The sequence below is a fragment of the Barbus barbus genome (genome assembly GCF_936440315.1).
Source record: "Barbus barbus genome assembly, chromosome: 15".
Classification (NCBI taxonomy): Eukaryota; Metazoa; Chordata; class Actinopteri; order Cypriniformes; family Cyprinidae; genus Barbus; species Barbus barbus.
In genome coordinates, this window is record NC_136743.1 from 21,909,004 (window position 1) to 21,930,600 (window position 21,597).

Genomic DNA, 21,597 nt, shown 5'->3' on the forward strand with positions numbered 1-21,597 from the left:
TACTACTAATATTCTTATTTACTGAAATACCAAAGTAACAGTAAATTGTGATATACTGTATGTGTTACATATATTTAATTTAATATTTAATAATAATAAAGAAAAAAAACTTTTTCAGTATAAGTATAACATTTTAATGATTTCAAGAGTTTTTAATTCTTGGTGTTAGCCACTGCCAATATAAATAAAATATAAAATTGCAATTAGAAATATAAAATTAAATTGTTGTAGTTCTGCAGTTAAAAATGGAATCATTGATGCAACATTTATTTGTCAGCATTTTATATTAGACAATATTAGTTTTCTTGAATCATCAAATTGGTTAGACTTTTATGCCAGGGGGAAAACAACAAAACAAAACAAAACAATAAATTAAATAAAAATGTAATAAAATAAAAATAATATGAAACAACATTGTTTTTTTTTTAAATAATACATTTAATTTATTCATTAATTTATTTTAAAAATAACAATACAAGAAAAAGGATGAAAAAAAAACTATTGCTTTTAGCCAATAATATTTATATCAGTCCATCCCTGTTAGTAATTAAGGCATAAGGCCAACATTATGGTTGCAATGGTAATTTTTTGTTAGGATATATCATAAAACTTGCCTAAAATTAGATGCATTAGATGCTTGTTGGCTGACGGCATGAGTCTGCTTGGAGATCTCAAGTCTCAGGTTACCGTATTGACTGCATCTGGAGAGGCTCCAGGGCCCAGTGCTGGCTGCCAGTGCCAGTCCAGGAAGGCAAACTTTCATCATCCTTGTCAGGGCCATCACAAGCGCCTTGTTTGACCATACATCTTCCTAATTGTGACAGAATACTTCAACATCATTAATTAAACATGCTTTCATTTAAGACGCTCACAGGGAGTTGAGGCCATGCAGGGAGGGGGCTGGGCAGTATCACTGTATGAAAATACAGCAGAGCCGGGGCGGCTTGTTTGCATTTGCTGTTTTTCCTTTCTTTTTTTGTTTTGACTGGCTGGCTTTGTGGTTGTGTCTCTCTGTCTAGTTTTTATGGGATGGTGGTCGTGTTAGTGTAAATGCCAAATTACAAAATGAAGTGGTTTCTAAGAGGCTTTCACAGTAAGACCGTTGCATCAGAAGGTTCCTCTGTCATCCGTATATGACAGTGTATCTTGTGTGTGTGCGTGTGTGTGTGTGCATTCATTCCGGTGCTATTAACACAATGTAATGTCATTGATAGGGCCTCCTCCATTCACAGATTAATTATAGATGAGTACAGAGAGAGGTGGGATTTGTCTTCTGTCACCGTTCAATTAAAACATGCCAGAGAGGGACGATTACTTCATCTCTGGCTTTATATTGTCAAGCTAGCCACAGCACAGTAATTCTCATTTACAAACAAATAAACTTCTCCTCACTGACTTACACTGTTATGTGTGGTTAGATCATCTAGTAAAAGGAAGTACATTAATTGACTTAGTAAAATAAGGAATTTACACAACCAGTCAAAGCTTTAGGGTAAGATTTTTTTTTCTTTTGAAAGAAATTAATACTTAGCAAAGATGCAAAAACAAGATATTTTAAACATGCAATTTTTCAGTTTTTGATGCATTTTAACTTTGAAGCTGACTATGTTGTTGCTTTCTTGTGAATACAAAACTAAACCAATTTCTGTACAGTATGTTTGCATTCCCAGACAAACATGAGTCCTTCAATGCCCAAAGGTTTCTTTTAAAAGATACTGTGTGGATTTTTTTAAACAAGTTAATATATAAAAAATGCAATCACTGCAAAATACAGACTGTGAATTGGAATAAAAATTCAATTTAAAAATGTGGGGTCAGTAAGAATGGATTACATTGATCAAAAGTAATCAATAAAACCATGTACAGTGCCCTCCAAAAGTATTGGAACATTAAAGACAAAATTGATCTGTTCGCTGTGGAGTCAAGACATTTACAAATATGATTAAAAGATGAATATGAGACAAAACTACAGAATGTCACATTTTATTACTGGGTGATTCAACACATAGATGTTTTACCAGCTAAGAAGTTCAGCACTTTTAGAGTTGCATCCCTCTATCTGATGTGAGCATAAGTATTGGTACAGTTGCCTCACAGGTCTTTCTAAGTGATCAGCTGTGTCCTGTTACATTAATTCTTCAGATATTAAAAGCAGGGAATGTTTCGTATCAGTTATATCCATTACTTCTGTATTCTGAATCTTGCATTCGATGATGACACACACAAACCAGGATGAAGACGAGGGAGCTGACTTTGAGAGAAAAGCAAGCAATTTGGATGCTAAAAGAAAAGAGGAAGTCAATTAGAGCTATAGCAAAAACAAAGGGCATGGAGAAATCAAGAGTTTGGAAACCACCAGCAACCAACAACGACCTGATCGGCTGAGAAAACAACAGTAGTTGATGACAGACAAATCATAAAAGCTGTGAAAATTAATCTTAAAAGACGTGTCTGTAAAATCACCAACAACTTCCAGAAAGCTGGGGTGATGCTCTGACAATCTACTGTCCTCAGGAGACTTTGACACAGAATTACAGATGCTACACAGCAAGATGCAAACCTCTGACCAGCACCAAAAATAGAAAGGCAAGATTAGAGTTTGCAAAAAAGCACAAAGGTGAGCCAGAAGAGTTTTGGAACTGTGTTTATGGACCGATGAGACAAAGATGAACCTTTATCTAAGTGATGGGAAAGCAAAAATGTGGAGAAAAAGGGGAACTGCAATGATCCCAAGCATACAGCCTCATCTGTAAAGCATGGTGGAGGTGGTGTCATGGCATGGGCATGCATGGCTGCCTTTGGAACAGGCCCTCTCAACTTTACTGATGACTTAATGTATGATGACAGTAGCAGAATGAATTTGGAAGGGTACAAAACCATCTTGCCTAACAATATTCAAGAAAATACCACCAGATTAATTGGGAATTGCTTTATATTGTATCAGGACAATGACCCAAAACACCCTGCCAGTTCAGTCAAGGAATTTATAAGGGCAAAGAAATGGAAAGTCTTAGATTGCCCAAGTCAATCTCCAGATTTAAATCTGATTGAACCTGAATTTCACCAGCTGGAGAGGAGAGTAAAGGCAGAAACTCCCCAAAACAAGCAACAATTGGAATTGGCTGCATTAAAGGCTGGGAAAAGCATTTCAAAGGATGAGACCAAGAGTCTGGTGATGTCTATGGGTCACAGACTCACTGCTGTGATTGTGCGCAAGGGATCTGCAACTAAATAATAGCTTTTAATCTTTTATATCTGCCTTATGTTCAACTGTCCCAATACTTATGCTCACATCAATGAGTGGGATGAACTCTAAAAGTGTTGTTCTTTTTATTTGGTAAAACATGTATGTGTTGAAAGGGCTAATAATAAAATGTGACATTCTGTAGTTTTGTCTCATATTCATCTTTTAATCATATTTGCAAATGTCTCGACTCCACAGCCAACAGAGAAATTTTGTCTTTACTGTTCCAATACTTATGGAGGGGACTGTATATGTTAAAAAAGATTTCAAATGCGGTTATTTTGAACTTCCTGTGCATCAAAGAATCCTAAAAAAAGTATTTTTAAAAATATATTTTTCCACAAAATATACAGCACATGGTTTTTGATGTTGATAATATTAAGAAATGTTTCTGGATCATGTGACACTGAAGACTGGAGTAGTGTCTACCCAAAATTCACAGAAATAAATTACATTTTAAAATGTAATAGAAAATAGAATAAATAGAAATTGTAATAATATTTCACAATATTGCCGTTTTTACCAACCCTAGACTTGTCAGTGGTGGTGTACGTCCAAATATATATTTGCAGTAGTTAATTTATAAATTCACTGCTTTATCAAGGCACTGCTTCATGAAAGACTAGTACTGATTTTATTTATCTTTTTAAAGATATTGTAAATTATGATTTTAAAAAGGGGGAATAATCCTATATTTTTGTACTTTCTCCTGTCATCGTTATGATATTTCAGCCTCAATGAACTTTGGACACTGCAATAAAGGCAATCAATTTTAATTGTCATCTGTTCAGTGACATTTATTATTTTATTTAATTGATAATTAAGATTAAATTTAAGTTATAAACTATGCAAGAATATAATGAACAGGTGTGTGCATCTTGCAAATTAGATTTTTTTTGTTTGTTTAACTTTGCAAGCTGTTTTGAACAATTAAAAAAAAAAGAGAGAGAACTACACCATTACAATAGTTATGTCTGGTCATCTTAGCCTAACATAGGCCTTTGGTAAATATTTACATATTTATGTAGAAACATTCCTTATTGCTTATTTAATGCATATTTTTTTAAATGGTAGCTTGACTTTTAGAAACGCCGAACACTGCAGACAAATGTTCACACTTTCTACTCCAAGGAGGTTTCGCAGAGAACTAAAGAGCCACGAGTCTGCTGTGTGCCATATGTCTGTCTTTCTGATACAAAATCAGGCCAAATCCTCCTGTCTCAACAGTAATCCATTCCACTCTTTGACTCCCAACTTAATTCCCTGAAGTTGATACCAGCCTTAGTTTAGACACTGAAAAGATAAACCCCCCTGACTAAACCTAGCTCAAAGCCCCTCGTTGCCTCGTTTTGCCTAAACTAAATACTTTTTTATTGCTCCAAAGGAGGATTACAAGACTCTGCAACCTTGTGATCGAGCATACATTTGAAAAAGATTACAATTTAACAAACATGAGGAAGATGTGAGTTTTTCTGGGGATTATCACGGGGAATACCAGACCCGCTTGGCCTTGTTGTAGAAGTGAAGAGAGTGAAATTAGGTCTTGCTATCAGGTGCGTGGGTTCTAGACTGGCAAATCAGCTGTGAAAAGGGAAACGCTCAGGAAAGCGACTGCTGGGAGGGTGAAATTAAGACTTGTCTGAGGAGAAGTCACATCTGAAAAGCCTTCAAAAGTGAAATAGTCCGTTAGAGACTTCTAAAAACTGCTGCCGTTCATGATGCTATATAGCACATGCAAAAAAAAAGGAAGTCACAGAGAGAAAACGAGAAAGTGAAAATAGGGTAAGATGGGTTAACGTTCCACCCCCACCTTTAATTTTCTTCTTGACATTAAATTTCATCTGAACACATTAATTGAATGCTTATGCTCATATAAATGTTGACATGCCATCACAAAATTAACATTTGTATTGATTATTGATTATTTATTCACGTGTCAGATGATGTATCTTGACCCTTATGACTGGTTTTGTGGCCCAGGGTCAGATATGTTATTTATTATTGTGACATCCTTTTTTCTTTTTTGTAACTGTTCATCCAAATTAACTACAAAATAAGAGGCATACGATGATTTTAGAAATGATTTTAATAATATAAATAATAGAATATTTCATTTAGTATTTTACACAAAATTTTCATAACATTTGCGGGTCATTTTATGCCAGTAGTGGGGCTGCAACAACTATAATAGCAAATGCTATTTATATTATGCTATCTAATATGCTATCTATTTCCCCCCAAATGATATGATGGATGATACATTATTATTTTATACATGTTAAACTTAAATTTTACTATTTCAGGGAAGTATTACTATATCAGTCAAAACACATTGTTTTTAAAGAGGTTGTCTTACCCCATCTTCCCCTAAAGACAGAGACAGAAGGAAGAAACCAAAGAAAGACAGAAAGAGAGAATGATCTGCTCCTCAGAAAACTGTTAATGTTTGTCTGCGGGTGGTTGAGTTCAGCTCAGTTCACATCAGCAGCGCATTGGGCATGGACCACTCACACACACACACAAACACGCACGCCGGGCCGGCAGCATTACGGCCTAATCGATTGCCATGCCATTACTGAATCAAAATAAATAAAGTGCATTGCGTTGGTTTGGGGTAATTAAGCAACAGCAAAGTGAATTGTATGATTATCCGCATTCATTGTATTTATTTAATATATTTCATGCATTTAATTGTGCACTGGAGGATATGGTTGGAATGAATAAATCATTATTTGCCTCATTAGATTTCCTCTCCAGATGAACGTTGCACACTTCTGGGCCTGGGTTTCTTTAGTCGATGCCGTACACCAGTCACGTTCCACTGTTACTGTCTCTTTCTATTATAAAGGCATAAAAGACTTGCTCTTTTTCTCTTGTGTTGTGCTATTGATATACACTTGTGTTTTTTATTCGCTGTGAAATAGTTGGGTGGGCAGACAGTTGAGACGAGCCTGAAATTGGACAGTCTGAAAACAGAGCAAGGCTTGAAGTCATCGTCAAAGAGTAGAAGCGAAGAGTTTAGGATGACGGCGGTATGAAAATAAACACTTTGCGAAACACACTTTGCGCACATGCGCCAAAGGACTTGCTGAAGGAGCAGGATGTTTGCTGTACTGCTCTCTAGAGAAATCTGACCTCACCGGTGTCCCTCAACCAGTGCCCTGAACTCTTGACCTCTGGAGGCCTCTGACAACCCCTGACATTTGCAGTGGGAGTGAGCTGATTGGAAGAGGCTGGGCTGATTGGGTTCGGGGTTGTGGTAACAGATTGCAGCACGCTGGTTGCCTTACCCTCTGCTGTCATCTTCAGAATGATGTCACAGGAACGTTTGCATTGCCTCTACTGCGGTAGACATTGGGTGTTTTTGCAGGTTTACATATGTAATAAGCCATATGTGCTACAGTTATATCAGCAGCTTTTACCTGGTGGTGGGCTCTTCTGTCTCTTCTGTTTGGGTCGGAGAACACAAAGGGAAAAAAAATTAGCACTTAATCCAAATAAAAAAACTATAACTAATCATATAACTCAATATAGTTGGAATAGCGGAATAAAATGACTCATTAACAATTAAAAGGGGAGTGTTACAGCCTGTATTTACACATATTGGTATAGTAATTGGTCTCTTGGTAATAATTTTTTTTTGTCCCACCAAGGGACATTTATTTGATCAAAAATACAGTAAAAACATTAATATTTTGAAATATAATAAATGTCTTTACTGTCACTTTTGATAAATTTAATGCATCTTTGCTATATACAGATATTAATTTATTTAAAATAACATCTTTTCTGATCATAGATTTTTGAAATGTATTGTAATGTAAATTATTTTATCGAACATTTTTATTATAATAAGCAATATTGATTTGATTGGTCACCACTTGACATCCACTGTAATTGTAAACAAAACAAATATTTGCATTATACAGTGAGTATTGGTTTTATTTGTATTCTGTTATCGCTGTGGATCTTCTACAGAAATGTATGGCTGCTTGTGTGCCAAATACTTGGTAAATCTGGATTTGTGTGCTCTTTGTTACTGGTAGAATGGCTGCTGCGGGTGCTGTCTGCCGTCAGTCTGCCTCCACTGAACAGAACAGAAGGAGAGACATCTAGTGGCACACAAAGAAACCACAGCTTATAATGTTCTAATAACACTGCACAAACAGACAAAACTCCTTTGAGAGTTCTTATATAATCTTCTTTTCCTTCATAGTGTAGTAATAACCAACCCCATACAGAATCTTAAACATCCTCCACAATTTGCATGTTTGTTTCCTGCCATTTGATAATACTTTCTGCTACCAGTAAAAGAGTAGTACTCTTAGCTCTGTTTATCACATTTTACTAAATCATTTTTACATTTAAATCAGGTGTTCGGAATAATTTGAACAGTACGTGTATATCAGAGCAGTATTGGAGCTAAACTTTGCAGCACGGTAGATGTTTAAAGCACCTCTGTAACACAGCCAATATAAACATTGATACATATGTACAGTCCTAAAATCAAAGAGCAGAGTTTCATGGCATATAAACTTAATCTGTATATTAACTTAAGTTGAAAAAGGAAAGCTTTCCAGAGAACCTGACAGTTGAACAACTATGAAAGTAATCAGCGGATAGTGGGCAAACAAGAGAAAAAAAAGGTATTTCTCTGACATTTCTATATCTTAGTAATTGTTTAGTTTAACGTTTTAAATAATAATTTGATGCTTTTACTCTTTAGTGGGTAATTCACAAGATCAAGAACTAAAAATGAGCAGATATAATAATTTATTCTAAATTATTGTGCAAATGCAGTGAAATTATGGTTTTATTATCTCATACCCTTCAAAGATCAGTGTATAGTTCCACATTTTTCTCACAAAAAAGAGAGCAATTCAAATGAAGGCCATATCTGTAATGTCTCATAAGGAGATGTTATTATGTTAATTTTATTACAGACATTTACTTTAACTTGACTGTTATGGAGGTCACTCAAATGATAGATTATATACATGTGCTTCTCATTTTTAAGTGTCATATTGAGAGATTGCAGTTCTTAGCTTTACTAATATGAGAAATATTATTCTGAGTACACAGTTAAACAGAAATGACCTACTACATAGTCAAAGACAACATAATATGTCTGAAAATTTTCAGGATTTCCAGTTGAACCTCCAAAATTACTCAAGTGTTCATTGTCTCTTCCTTTCTTGACAGTACTCAGTATCCGTGGAGCTCAGGAGGAGGAGCCACCAGACGCTCAACTCATGCGATTGGACAACATGCTGCTAGCCGAGGGTGTGTCCGGACCTGAGAAAGGAAGCGGTTCGGCTGCAGCTGCAGCCGCAGCTGCTGCGGCAGGCGGCGGCGGGTCCGATAACTCGTCCGAACACTCAGATTACCGGGCCAAGCTGTCCCAGATCCGTCAGATCTACCATACAGAACTGGAGAAGTATGAGCAGGTGAGAGAACCGTGTTTGGTCTCCAGAAAAGACTCTTAGATCTGACCTCTGTAAACTCAAATGTTTTGAAACAAAATGTTGTAGCACACCAAAAAGTCCTCAGGATAGGATATTTGAGCAGCTCCTGTAGTTATGTTTACATGCACAGAGATTGATGCATGTGCCGCCCCTCTGTGCATGTTCAGGCGTGTAATGAGTTCACCACCCATGTGATGAACCTGCTGAGGGAGCAGTCTCGCACTCGGCCCATCTCCCCTAAAGAGATCGAGCGCATGGTGGGCATCATCCATCGCAAGTTCAGCTCCATCCAGATGCAGCTCAAACAGAGCACCTGCGAGGCGGTCATGATCCTGCGCTCCCGCTTCCTAGATGCCAGGTCTGTATAAGTGTATGTGTATCTAATATGTCTCTAACTTCATAGCAAACATGAAGTAAAAAGGCAAATTGTTCAAAGGTTTGCGGTATGTAAGATTTTGTGTTTTTGAAAGAAATCTTTTAAAGACTTCATTTATTTGATCGAAAATACAGTAAAAACAGTAATACTGTGAAATATTATTAACATTTAAAGTAAATTCTAATGCAGTTTATTCTATGGTGGCATAGATTTCAGCCATTATTCTTCAGTGTCACATGATCCTTCAGTAATTATTCTGATTTGGTGCTCAAGAAACATTATGATCCATGTTGAAAACAGTTGTGCTGCTTAATATTTTTGTGGAAACCCTTTTGTTGGGGTGGGGGGACTCTTTGATAAATATAAAATTCAATAAAATGGCATTTATTTGAAATAGAAATAGAAATGTCTTCATTGTCACTGTTTAATGTGTTCTTGCTGAATATAAAAAAAAAAAGATTTAAACATTTAAAACCCAACAACGTTTTTATGAAAAGTTTTGATTAAAAAGTGTGCCAGTTAGTTTAACATTTTAATGGAATTCAATTATATTCATACGTTTTTAAGTGAATGAAATGTCCAAACACTAGTTAGAGCCACTGTATTTACACAGCAGGTTCAAATGTGAAGGACTTTATAAACATCGTAGCTTCTGAATCAAGCTGGCTTTGCTTTTTCCTTTTCTCACTCTCTATTTCTCATTCTCATTTTCTCTTTTTATTTCTGTTCTGTCATTTTCCATTAGACGAAAAAGAAGAAACTTCAATAAGCAGGCCACAGAGATCCTGAATGAATACTTCTACTCCCACCTCAGCAACCCGTACCCCAGCGAGGAGGCCAAGGAGGAGCTAGCAAAGAAGTGCTCCATTACAGTCTCACAGGTGAGACACACCAAACTTTACCCCATACAGTGATGCAGAATATATTTGAATGCTTAGAAATGAGGGTAACACTTTGGAATACGTAACTACAAATTTTCCCTCAATAAATTCTTAATTTGCTGTTTATTAATAGTTAGTAAGGTAGTTGTTAAGTTTAGGTTTAGCGATGTAGAATAAGGTCATGTAGAATAAGGCATTAATATGTGCTTAATTATCATTAATACATGGCAAATATTCTAGTAATATGCATGCTAATAAGCAACTAACAGGTGTAACCGTAAAATAAATTGTTACCAAAATTTGTGGTCCTAAGACACTAAACAGCTCTCAAATAATCTTGATGTTGAAATTAATTTGTTCTTTCTGATTTATTCAGTAATTCTTGTCTTCTCAGGTATCCAACTGGTTTGGAAACAAGAGGATCAGATACAAGAAAAATATTGGAAAATTCCAAGAAGAAGCCAACATGTACGCTGCCAAAACTGCCGTGACCGCAACCAACGTCTCCACCCACGGCAGCCAAGCCAACTCGCCTTCCACACCAAATTCGGCCGGTGAGTATTGCAATAAATCGACACCCAAATAACAGATGTGTTTGTTTTTCACTGGTCTTCAGTAAGTTTTAGAATATAGCCCTGCTAGTGGTGCAGAAACAGCAAATTTGGCAAACTAAGTACTTCAACCATGGTAATGTTTTGAATATTCGACAATTGCCTGCCTTTAATGTCCTCCCTTTACTGTAGCATTCCCATAATGCCTCTCTTTATGACGTACAGATCCACCTCTTCTTTATCTACATCAGCAGCTTGGCCTGCTGCATAGCTCATATAAGGCTTTCTCTTTCCACAACCAATAATTCAGCTTTTAATCACCAATACTCTGCTTTTATTTAATATTGACTTAATAGTTGTTTGGCTCAAATTATATTTTGTTTTATCTGGTGTGAACGCACCTAAGCCATTCGCCTGCTCAGGTGCTGTTGTCTGGTTGACCTCCTGGATGTCATTATGATGAGATGGTCAAGCCTTTTGTCATATAGCCTTGAAGTGATTCGAGGTCCATGTACATTTGATTAGTGCCCTGCGGCTTATAAAGCGGAAATTAAGTTAAGCCCTGCTCTCTCTTAAACATCTAAGGAGTTATTCTCCATTAAAAGACAAATAGTATTCTTTGATTCCTTCTGTGACTCAATTAGCACATCCTGAATGACTTGACTGTCGCAGAGTAACTACTGTCCATCTTAGATGTCACTGTAGAGTTAATAAAAGTCTGTTTTGGTCCTTCTTCACCCACTGTTATACCTGAAACACTTTAACAGCTATTGTAGTTTTTTTAGTGATAAGCTAAAGGTGCGGTCACATTAGGTGAAAGTTTGCAGGCCAAGTAGGTTCATTGTCAATAGTGTAGCAATGAATGAAGCACAGCTCACATAGAAGTCACTTCCAAACCAAGCAGCTTTCTGTGTGACCAACCCGATGCCAAATCTGCATAGGGAAATTTTTCACCCTCACACAAAATTTAAGAACACATTATTCCTACTGAAATTACAAGGTTTTACCCACACAAAATTTGTAAATATTACTGCATCTTAAGACTTTGGGGCATTTAGATGTAATTCCAATATAATTTTCCTTACTAAAACAAAACAGCTTAAACTTGCCTAGGGCAGTTAGCTAGCCATCTAGCCTTGTCAAGATGGTCATAAATAAATCCACAATTTCGATAATAAACAAATTTTTGATATTTAGCCTATATTTAGGACAGGGCCTTAGATGTGTGAGTCTGCTAAAATAAAAGTTTGGTTTAACTTGAAGAAATTATGATAGTAATATTTTACTAGTCTAGAGTAAATTGTTCTTCTCAAAGTAATAATAATAATATTTTTAAGGAATATCATACGACCAAGATATTTTTCATCCAAGTTTTATTTCACAGTACACAAAGTTTGTTGTCCAGCACTCTATTTGACAAAACATAAAAATGCAATGTTTTGTTGTAAATGATTTATTATATTTTCAGTTGGTTACCTTTTAAAATGTATTGATTAAACTTCTAACAATTTTCATAGGGCCCTCAATTAAAAGTTACATTTAGTTGTGAACAAACAAATGATATTTGCATTCTGATAAACATGTGGAATGCATTTCTTTCCCCATTAATGGTTTGAAATTAATATTGTGATAAATATTGATATAAAATGATATTGAAAAAAATATATTTCTGGCCATATCTCCTAGTCCTAAATTGATTCCAATAGATTTTGGCATTGGCAAGCTGCTAAGCTAACAGCGCAGTCCTATAATTGGCATAAATATACCTAGCAAACAGAAATATTAGGTACTTTTTCATTGAATGTACTATAAATATATTAAACAGAATTTCTCTCAGCTGATTCTAACCATGGATTTATGATTTGGAACTCACTTACAGTACCAGCTCTGCACTACTAACCCTCCTTACTTCAATCTTACTGTTGCATGACTATTTCTTGTCTTTCTCTATCCCTGTCTTTCTCTCTCTTTCTCTCGGCCTCTCTTCCCCTTAGGTTCTGCTGGCTCTTTTAACATGAACTCCGGGGACTTGTTCATGAGTGTGCAGTCTCTGAATGGGGACTCATACCAGGGGGCCCAAGTGGGGGCCAACATTCAGTCACAGGTAGGGAGTACCGCTAAGAGAGAGGGCAGATGACTGGAACTAATTTAATTCAGTTAAACCTAATAACACATTGGACTGTCATAATGGCGGCCCTGATTACCCCGCTCACAAAATCACATCTGGCTAGCTGCAGTTCACACAGTGGGCCTGGATCCATTAGTAATCCAATTCTTTTTTCTTCCTCTATTTATTGAATTTCTAAGAAAGTATTCTTAGAATTGTGCTGCTGCCTTTTTACAGAGTACTTTTGTTAACTGAGATTTGATTTTTGCTGAACCGCCTTTGCAAACAAGCACATGCATGTGTTTGCCCATATTTTCATAGGAACTTTCCCTGTTAGTACTGAATGGCATGTCTATGTCATAACTGATCAAATAGTCATCATCTTGTTATATATCCTTGTCACAACAAAGTTCATCTCTCAGCGCCAGCCTGCTCATCATAGTGTCTGGCGCGTGTACATTTTGTTCAGCCACGGCTGACATGACGGGCCTCCTGACCTTGAGGACGGACTGGGGTTACAGTTTGCCTCCAGCAGTTGTACACTGCTCCGTGGCCATTGTCAACTTCCAAATGAATAGACCATCAAAGACAGTCTTGGAAACAACGCAGCTCTTGTCAGCGGGTTTGCGTATCTGTCATTCTGTCACATTCGCCACCGTAGCAGCCTGACCTTGCCCGGCACACTAGCATCCAAACACAGGGTGCTTCGGTTTGTCCCCTGTTGATGTTTGGAATGTTTTCCTCCCGTAATGAAGTAACTTCTCCAAAGCCTTGGGGTGCTTCATGAATATTCAGTGCTGGAATCCCAGAGGAAATCTTCTGAAATGAGTTCATGTGGTGCAAGAATTTTTTTTAGTGTATTACGAACGTGCTGAGTAACAAAATATATAAAATATTTTATTAAATGCATGTATCGGCTCTGTGGCTCAATGGATAGCATATAAAATGCATGTAATCTAATATGTGTGCATGCATATATTTAAATGTAAATTCATTAGTGCTGTCAAAGGATTAATCGCAATTAATCGGATCCAAAATAAAAGTTTTTGTTTACATAATATGTGTGTGTACTGTGTATATTTATTAAGTATATATAAAGACACACTTATACAGTATATATTTTTTAAATATTTACAAGTATTTACATGTACATATTTATATTTATATAAGTTATATTATACATACATATATTTAATATACAAATATAAAATATTTTTCTTAAAAATATACATGCATGTGTGTGTATTTAAATATGCATAATAAATATACACAGCACACACACATATATTCTGAAAACAAAAACTTGGATGCGATGAATAGTTGGACAGCACTCAATTTTAAATATGTTATTCTGCTTTATTGTAAATAAATGTATTATAATTTGTATATTTGTGGTTTGTTTATTTTATGACATTTAAATCACTCCAATAATTACACTGTAAATGTTGATTTATTGTTTCATATCGATTCAGAAACAAAGTATGTTCTTTGTTTGATATCTTCAGCACAAACATTTCATTCAACTTTTGATGACCTTTTTGGTTGCCAATATCCTTTTGATATCTGGGTGACCTTTTCTCAGCACAAACGTCTTTGTTTTGTATCTGTATTGTCTGACCCTGTCTTTTGTTTGTGTTGTGTTCTTCTGTCTGCAGGTGGATACTCTTCGCCATGTTATCAGTCAGACAGGCGGATACAGTGAAAGCCTTGCTGCCAGTCAGATATACAGTCCACAGGGCATCAATGTGAGTGCAAACTTAGCTTCTTCACTCTGTCTTTTGCTCTTGTACCTGATCCTCAAAACCAATGTGATTAGCATGATATGTAAAAGTTTGGGGTTGGTAAGATTTTTTTAAAGTTTTTTGAAGTAGTCTGCATTTATTTGATCAAAAATACAGTAAAACAGTAATATTGTTGAATGTAATTACAACTTAAACTAACTGTTTTCTATTTTAATATATTTTAAAATGAATGTATTTCAAATACAATTTTAAAAATTGATTCCTTATTCCAGCCATTACTCCAGTCTTCAGTGTCACATGATTCTTCAGAAACCTAGTGAAAAATAAATATACTAACATACATTTATTTCATGCTAAGTCTACTACAAATACATTTACATATTTATTTATTTATTTATTTATTTATTTATTTAATAAAAATATCCTGCAGTTGTACTTTTGTTATACCAAACTGGTATACTTAAAGTCTGCTAAATTGGAGCAACTAATTATGTGTGTAATGCACTTTCATTGTGCGGACGTAGTGCTGAAGTCCAACTAGAGATATTTTGAAGTATATTTGATTGTACACAAGTGGCACTATTGCAAGAATACTAAATATCTTGCATTAAAAGACCAATATTATTCAAAAATCATACAATCCTCATCAGTAGTGACCTTAAAACACATTTTATGTTTAATATTTAGAAATGTGCATTGTACACTGGTAGTACTCCAAATAAAGTTTAATTATAATTTGTATATCAGTAAGTCTCGAGTGTATGTCAGTAGAACTATACTTAGTGTGAAATAAATATATTTTAAATGTATATATATTTAAATGTATTTTTTACTAGGGAAATCATTCTAATATACTGATTTACTGATTTTGTTTTATTTATTATTTTCAATGTTGAAAACAGTGCTGCGTAATATGTTTGTGGAAAATGTATTACAAATAGAAATCTTTAACAATGTAAAAGCTTTTACTGATCAGTTTAATGCAAAAAAAAAAAAAAAAAAATCACTGACCCCAAACCTTTAAATGGAATGGATATGTGTGTGTACAAACATATATGTGTGTGTATATATATATATATATATATATATATATATATATATATATATATATATATATATATATATACAAAAGTATTGGAACAGTAAGGCCGATTCCTTTATTTTTGCTGTAGACTGTAATCATTTGGGTTTGACATCAAAAGATGAATATGAGATTTATTATTTATTTTATTTCAGGTTTATTTAACAGGGACAATGCACACTAATAATACATAATTAAATGTACAGTGTGCCAGAATTAGCCAAAAGGCTATTTTGCATCTGCTGTCCCTGGACAGATCTTAAAGTCACACCTACAAAAGGATTAAAATATTACATACATATTAATATGAATAAAATAAACACATCAAAAAAACAAAAAAAACAATTGATCAATAACAACAACACCAACACACACATACACACACAAGCCAAACTGCCAGTCCATCTAACAAACATTTTTTGGACACATGCACAAAAGAACAATATAACTGAGACAATAACCAACAACAGAGGTTTCACCAATCTAAACACAAGAGAAAACAATAAGCCAGCACACCTCGTCGGCATAATAATAATAATAATAATAATTTGTTACATTTATATAGCGCTTTTCTAGGCACTCAAAGCGCTTTACATAGTAAAGGGGGTATCTCCTCGTCCACCACCATAGCATAGCGCAAGAAGCACAAACAAACAAACAAGCAGGACAGAGAAGACAAGGTTGCAGCAATATTTCATGTCAAATGTAATGTTGACAGTCCTGACTACCTGTTAGCCACTTCTTTAAGTTAAGTTTAAAAGAAGTGTAAGTTTTGAAATTCCTAATGTGAATTGGAATGAGATTCCATTCACGAGCAGCCCTGATTGAGAAAGCTGTTTGACCAAGTGCACTCTTCCTAAACGGGACAATGCAGTCACCTCTTGCTGAACTCCTTGTAGATCTGCAAGCATTTGGTACTGTGCTTACAAACTGGTGCAATACGGGAGGAGCCAATCCATGCACAATTTTGTACATAAGACATCTGCATATATAATCAAGTTCTCAAAATGTAATAAATTATATATTTTTAAAACATGACAATGATGATAATATATGGATTTCCTATGAAGTACTTTAAGATTTTTTTTTATATAGGGAGAGTAGTGGTTTGAGAGAGGTGTTACTAGCATGTGACCAGGTTGTCAAACAATAGGTGATATGAGATAGATTCATTGCGGCCCTTTTTGACATGCAGCCACGGACATATCTAAAATTTGCCAGATGAGAGATTAACATTTCAGCTTTTATTTACAGGTATTTTCATCTGGATCTGATACACAACTTAGAAGATAGCACCTTTTGTTTGAACCCACCCATTTTTCATGTTACCAAAAGTATTGGAACATGTGACTGACAGGTGTGTTTTGTTGCCCCGGTTTGTCCTATTAATTGATTATTCAAACAATAAATAGCACTGAATGTCTGCTCAGTTTCAGATCTGTGCAGACTGCATTTATAGTTAGTTAGATGTGTAACCAACATGAAAATCAGAGAGGTGTCTATGGGTGAAAAACGAGCAATTGTGAAGCTGAGAGAAGATAAAAAATCAATCAAACCATTGCACAAACACTGGCAATAGCAAGTACAACCATTTGGAATCTCCTGAGGAAGAAGGAAACCACTGGTGTACTACGTAACATACCTCAAACGGGTAGATCAAGGAAAACATCTGCAGTTGATGACCGAAACATTGTGACAGCTGTAAAGAAAGACCCTAAAACAACTGTTAGTGACATCAGCAACAACCTCCAGAGGGCAGGAGTGAAGATATCACAATCTACTGTTCGCAGAAGACTTCATGAACAAAAGTACAGAGGCTACACCAGAAGATGCAAACCACCCATTAGCAAGAAGAATAGGAGATGAGCCTCAAAAATTCTGGGACAAGGTTTTATGGACTGATTTTATGGACCAAATTGATGGAAAGGCTAACGTTTGGAGAAAAAAAGGATCTGCTCATGATCCCAAACATACAAGCTCATCTGAAACACAGTGTACACAGGTGTACATTATAGTATACATTACACAAGTAATGTAATGGATTAGGCTTTCATTGCTTCTTCTGGTACAGGCTCATTAATCTTCATTAATGATGTAACACATGATGGCAGCAGCAAAATTAACTCAGAAGTCTACAGAAATATTTTGTCTGACAATTTACAGAAAGATGCAACCAAACGTATTGGGAGATCCTTCATCATGCAGCAAGATAATGACCCAAAACATAGTGCCAAAACAATAAAAGAGTTCATCGGGGCAAGAAGTGGAAGGTTTTAGACTGGTCAGTCTCCACACTTAAACCCTGTAGAGTATGCATTTTACCTGCTAAAGAAGAGATTGAAGGGAGTAACCCCCCAAAACTGAAAGAGGCTGTGTTGAAAGCCTGGAAAAGCATCACAAAAGAAGAATGCAAAAGTTTGGTGATGTCAATGGGTCACAGGCTTGATGCAGTTATTGAAAGCAAAGGATTTGCAACTAAATATTAAGTCTTTTTCTCTTTAATCTATGTTAATTCTATCTGTTCCAATACTTTTGGTAACATAAAAAATGGGTGGGTTCAAACAAAAGGTGCTATCTTCTAAGTTGTGTATCAGATCCAGATGAAAATACCTGTAAATAAAAGCTGAAATGTTAATCTCTCATCTCATATTCATCTTTTGATGTCAAACCCAAATGTTTTCAGTCTACAGCAAAAATAAAGGAATTGGCCTCACTGTTCCAATACTTTTGGAGGGCACTGTATATGTGTGTGTGTGTGTGTGTGTATATACACTGTATATATATGGTTATACTCACCCCTATCTAGTGTATAACCATATATATATATATATATATATATATATATATATATATATACTGTATATATATATATGTATATATGTGTGTGTGTGTGTATATATATATATATATATATATATATATATATATATATATATATATATATATATATATATATATATATGGTTATACTTACCCCTATCTGGTGCCAGCAGCATAATGTACACTAGCAACAGTCACCAAGGCGACAGAAAATGTGACCACTGATCAGTGTTAGCGTTACCATGGCTCCTTCAGCCACATAAACACCAACAACATCAAAGAAGCCCAGACGCAGGTGTATTCAGGCCATCAAACTCATCCAGAGCCTGAGATGGTGTCCTCCACCACAGCTCTGAGTGGACATTAAAAGAATTGTGTTAACCAGAGCAGACGAGTAGCTCCAACCATCAGTTTTGTACTGGGGGAGGAGTGTTTAAAAGAGAGGGAGAGGGAGAACGGGAACACAAACGGCAGAGGCCAGCATGTAAAATCCACAGCGACAAGCCGTGTCGCCAGCAGAGGAAATTGATCAGACAGTCTCAAGGGAGGGCTGAGTAGAGATTTGGGACAGCAATCCAAGTGCATTGGTCATATCACACATCTGCCACCTTAACAGCACTGACAGGGAGCCAGCAAAGTGTGAGGAGGAAAAAAGGAAAAAAAGACAAACACACTAACACGGTCTCTCTAAATAGCCGCTCTGAAGCAGAGCCGAATGTGTCCGGAAGTGGCCCAACGCTTCTGTGCCACCTATGGCTGATGGAGAGCATGTTTTTGTCAGGACAGCTTATAGTGATGTAAATAAATCTTTGAGGTCGTTATGAATTCAATACTTGATTCAATATCAAGTCTCAAATGAAAAAAACATTTTATTCACATACATTTTTAAATGTAAATTTCTGAATTAAAATCTATGAAGACTTTATATAAAAAATCACAGATTTTGAATGCAAATATGTCTGAATTGATGTTGAATTGTTGTGAATTAAATAAAATTCGAAATAAAGATCTGAAAAGATATTTTATCTGAACACTCTTTAATTCACAGGTTTTATATGTAATTTTTTCTGAATTAACATCTGAAAAGATTAATGTTTTTTATTCAAAGATACATGTAAATATTTCTGAATAAAACTAAATCTGAAAAGATATTTTAGTGGAAAATGGAAGGTATTTTATTCACATAGATTTTTTTTTTTTTTACATTCACATAAATCCTAAATGTAAATATTTCAACATTATATATTTTAGCTGAATATTTGTTTTATTCACATATATTTTTAATTTAATCACTGTCTTTAATTGTTGTAATATTTAATTTTAATTATTATATTTAATTATTTTTCAGTGACATACTCTTGTGTTCATTTCTAATAAATAAATCTAAAAAATCTCAACTTGCATTTGATTTCAACTGATTTCATCAACAATATTTTATACCTGAACACCTGTAACCATAAATAACAAAGAAGAAAGCGGCAGCCCGAACATTTGCATCATAACGCCGTGATAATGTAGCCAGAGAAAGTGTCTCAATCTTCCAACAAATTCACTGTCTTAAATAACATGATGTTTTTCCTTCTCCACCCAGATAAGTTATTCGCCTTTTTTTTCAGCTGTGGATAATGACGGCCTGAGACATAAAGCATTTATGTGGGGGAGCTTTCCTCTCGCCCATGCGCTGTAATTACGCCTTTGAAATAGACATGTGGTGTCACCAAAGCTGAGGATTTGAAAAGTTTTTTTCTCTCCTCGCTCTGCTCTTTCTTTTTTGATTACAGACTGCCTCTATCTAAAATAACAGGCTGGGAAAATAAGAGGCTGCCAAAGCGCATTTCTAGTCCTTTTTCTGATGGCATGGAAATTGCTATTAATGCCCCAAATGCTCTTTAGGCAACCTGTCTCCCGGACATGAAATGGCCTCCATTTTAGGTGCCCATTATACTTCCATTCCTTTATCCAATGTGATAATTTGCAATAATTTATTCCTCCATCATCTGTCTTTTGAAAATCATGTTCTGGAAATGACTCGTAATATGCAGCATAATGTCACTTTGTGACTCACTTCTTGCAAAAGCGTGTTTATAGTGAGAGAATTCATCATGGCTGCTCTCGTTTAGATTTCACGACGGGGTTTGTAGCCAGTCGCCTGCATCTTTGCATTCGGATGAGTGTTGAAATACGCACTTTTTTAATTTTGCTTTTCGTTTGTTTTCCTCACAAAAGGCGAACGGAGGCTGGCAAGATGCCCCGACACCCTCCTCAGTGACCTCACCCACGGAAGGACCTGGGAGCGTCCATTCTGACACCTCCAACTGATCAGCACCATCCTTCCTCACAGCGCGTGGATCTTCAGACTAAAGATCCGGCGATCCACCCTCCTCAGATTTGGATTAACATCCTACATGCTCATACACAATCATGCCATCCTACCGTGGAACATTTGGGATACTTTACAAGATTTTAGAAAACAATTATGAATTAAAAAAAAAAAAAAAAAATGTGTTTGTACAGTTTTCAAAGTGTATTTTAGGTGGCACAGGGCGACTAACAAAAACCTGTTTCAGTCTTATGAGGCAATTGTTAATGATGGAACAACCAGTTGTTGTATTTCAATTTAAATGCTTCATTCTACCTCTCAGCAAAAATAAAAAAAATACATGAAAGAACAGTCCTTGTTTTCTAAAAAAAAAAAAAAAAAAAAAATGTTACCACTTGATATAATGCTTGAGAGGAAGCTCTCCTTATCGGTACGGTCAATTATTATTGCCTCTTTTGTTCGTTCATAGTGATATATTGACTATTTGTTTACTGTTTCTCTTTTATCATTTTACAAAAGACCCTCCAATATCAGTTCAGCTATATTCAAGTATTTCCTTTGCCCCATAAAACAGATTTTTCTTAACTAGGATGTGTGGAGGTCAATCGTACCATTTCAAAGCTGATTATCATATTTTCCCCTTAAAGGCTATCAAAAGCTGTCCATTAGATAAAGGAGCGTGCTTACGTTTATCGTAGAGAGCAGTCTAAACAACTCTGTTGTCGTAGATTTCATTTGGAGTCATTTCCTCACTCTGAGGACACTGTCTGCGAGTCGATGAAAATGTAACTGATTCCGGAAATGGTGGAAGCATCAAGTCAATACGGTCTGTAATGATATTTCCTCCCCGCTTTCACTTCAGATTGCTTTCAAACACTCCCTTATTCCCCTTCTTCCTTAAGTGAAGGAATTTGACATAAAGAGCTGTTTGGTTTATACAGACGGATGCCCTTTACTACCCCAAATCCTTAAAAACAAGCACTAATGCTCTTTATTGTTTTGAATTGAAT

General features: G+C 35.6%; 1 protein-coding gene across 2 annotated transcripts in view; it reads left to right on the plus strand.

Annotated features, from left to right (window-relative positions):
• Positions 1 to 20,951, plus strand: part of LOC306881372 (pre-B-cell leukemia transcription factor 1) — a 68,581-nt gene extending 47,630 nt beyond the window's left edge. Inside the window, exons 3-9 of one of the 2 annotated variants that reach the window (XM_079435454.1) lie at positions 8,447 to 8,691; positions 8,877 to 9,067; positions 9,831 to 9,966; positions 10,361 to 10,520; positions 12,512 to 12,621; positions 14,280 to 14,369; positions 20,494 to 20,625. In XM_079435454.1, the coding sequence (XP_079291580.1) occupies positions 8,447 to 8,691; positions 8,877 to 9,067; positions 9,831 to 9,966; positions 10,361 to 10,520; positions 12,512 to 12,621; positions 14,280 to 14,369; positions 20,494 to 20,586 (1,025 nt within the window). In that variant the 3' untranslated portion in view covers positions 20,587 to 20,625. Of the gene's footprint in view, positions 1 to 8,446; positions 8,692 to 8,876; positions 9,068 to 9,830; positions 9,967 to 10,360; positions 10,521 to 12,511; positions 12,622 to 14,279; positions 14,370 to 20,493 lie in introns of both variants that reach the window. The other variant, XM_079435453.1, reaches the window with a different exon arrangement.
• Positions 20,952 to 21,597: the final 646 nt, after the last annotated feature.